We start from the raw sequence: 1668 nt of genomic DNA, 5'->3' as shown, positions 1-1668 counted from the left end.
ACATGACAAAGAACATCCTCATGGTAGTTCACCAGGTCAAGATGAACTACATAATGGAACAGATTATCCAGAAGAAGTCACCGGGAGACCAGTATATGACACAGAACATCTTCATGGAAGTACACCGGAACACGATGAACCACACCGTGTAACCGAGTATCCAGAAGGAATAACTGGAAGACCAGTATTGGATTCAAAATATCCTCATGGCAATTTACCAGGTCAAGATGAGCCACACCGTGGAACTGAATATCCCGAAGAAGTTACTGGAAGACCAGAATTTGATTCAAAGTATCCTCATGGAAGTACACCGGAAGATGCTGAGTCGCACCGTGGAACAGATTATCCAGAAAGTTTTACTGGAAGACCAACACTTGACACAGAACATCCTCATGGTAGTCCATTAGATCACGATGAATCATATAGTGGAACTGAATATCCAGAAGGAGTTACTGGAAGACCAACACATGACAAAGAACATCCTCATGGTAGTCCATTAGATCACGATGAACCACATCGTGGATCTGAGTATCCGGAAGGAGTTAGTGGAAGACCAACACATGACAAAGAACATCCTCATGGTAGTCCATTAGATCACGATGAACCATATAGTGGAACTGAATATCCAGAAGGAGTTACTGGAAGACCAACACATGACAAAGAACATCCTCATGGTAGTCCATTAGATCACGATGAACCACATCGTGGATCTGAGTATCCGGAAGGAGTTAGTGGAAGACCAGTACTTGATTCAAAGTATCCACAAGGAAGTACACCAGATGATAGTGAACCACACCGTGGAACAGTTTACCCAGAAGGAATCACCGGTAGACCAGTACACGATTCAAAACATCCTCTGGGAAGTACACCGGAAGATGATGAACCACACCGTGGAACAGATTATCCAGAAGAATTAACTGAAAGACCAGGATTTGATTCAAAGTATCCACAAGGAAGTACAGCGGAGCACGATGAACCACATCGTGGAACCGATTACCCAGAAGGAGTAACTGGAAAACCTATACATGACACAGAGCATCCTCATGGTACGTCACCAGGTCAAGATGACCTACATCGTGGAACAGATTACCCAGAAGGAGTCACCGGCAGACCAGTTCACCATCCAAAATATCCACAGAGTGGCAATACGGAAGATGATGAACCACACCGTGGGACAGATTATCCGGAAGGAGTTACTGGCAGACCAGTACATGATACAGAGCGTCCTCATGGTAGTCCATTAGATCACAATGAACCACACCGTGAAACTGATTACCCAGAAGGATTAACTGGAAGACCTGTATTTGATTCAAAATATCCACAGAGTGGCAAACCAGAAGATGATGAACCACACCATGGAACAGATTACCCAGAAGGAGTTACTGGTAGACCAGTTCATGACACCGAGCATCCGCATGGTAGTCCATTAGATCACAATGAACCACACCATGAAACTGATTACCCAGAAGGATTAACTGGAAGACCTGTATTTGATTCAAAATATCCACAGAGTGGCAAACCAGAAGATGATGAACCACACCATGGAACAGATTACCCAGAAGGAGTTACTGGCAGACCAGTACATGACGCAGAACATCCTCATGGTAGTCCATTAGATCACGATGAACCACATCGAGGAACAGAATATCCAGATGTAGTCACTGGAAA

The 1668-nt window shown here is 44.3% G+C and overlaps 1 protein-coding gene across 1 annotated transcript; it reads left to right on the top strand.

The window, feature by feature from the left end:
• Window positions 1-1657, top strand: Phum_PHUM372500 (uncharacterized protein; the record flags this gene model as incomplete). Its single annotated transcript, XM_002428219.1, has 1 exon — window positions 1-1657. A coding segment is annotated over one exon (1657 nt), but the record flags the coding sequence as incomplete, so codon positions are not given.
• Window positions 1658-1668: the final 11 nt, after the last annotated feature.

Source organism: Pediculus humanus, genomic scaffold (assembly GCF_000006295.1).
Source record: "Pediculus humanus corporis 1103172107806 genomic scaffold, whole genome shotgun sequence".
In the NCBI taxonomy this organism is placed as follows: domain Eukaryota; kingdom Metazoa; phylum Arthropoda; class Insecta; order Psocodea; family Pediculidae; genus Pediculus; species Pediculus humanus.
This window is presented reverse-complemented; position numbering and strand designations above follow the sequence as displayed.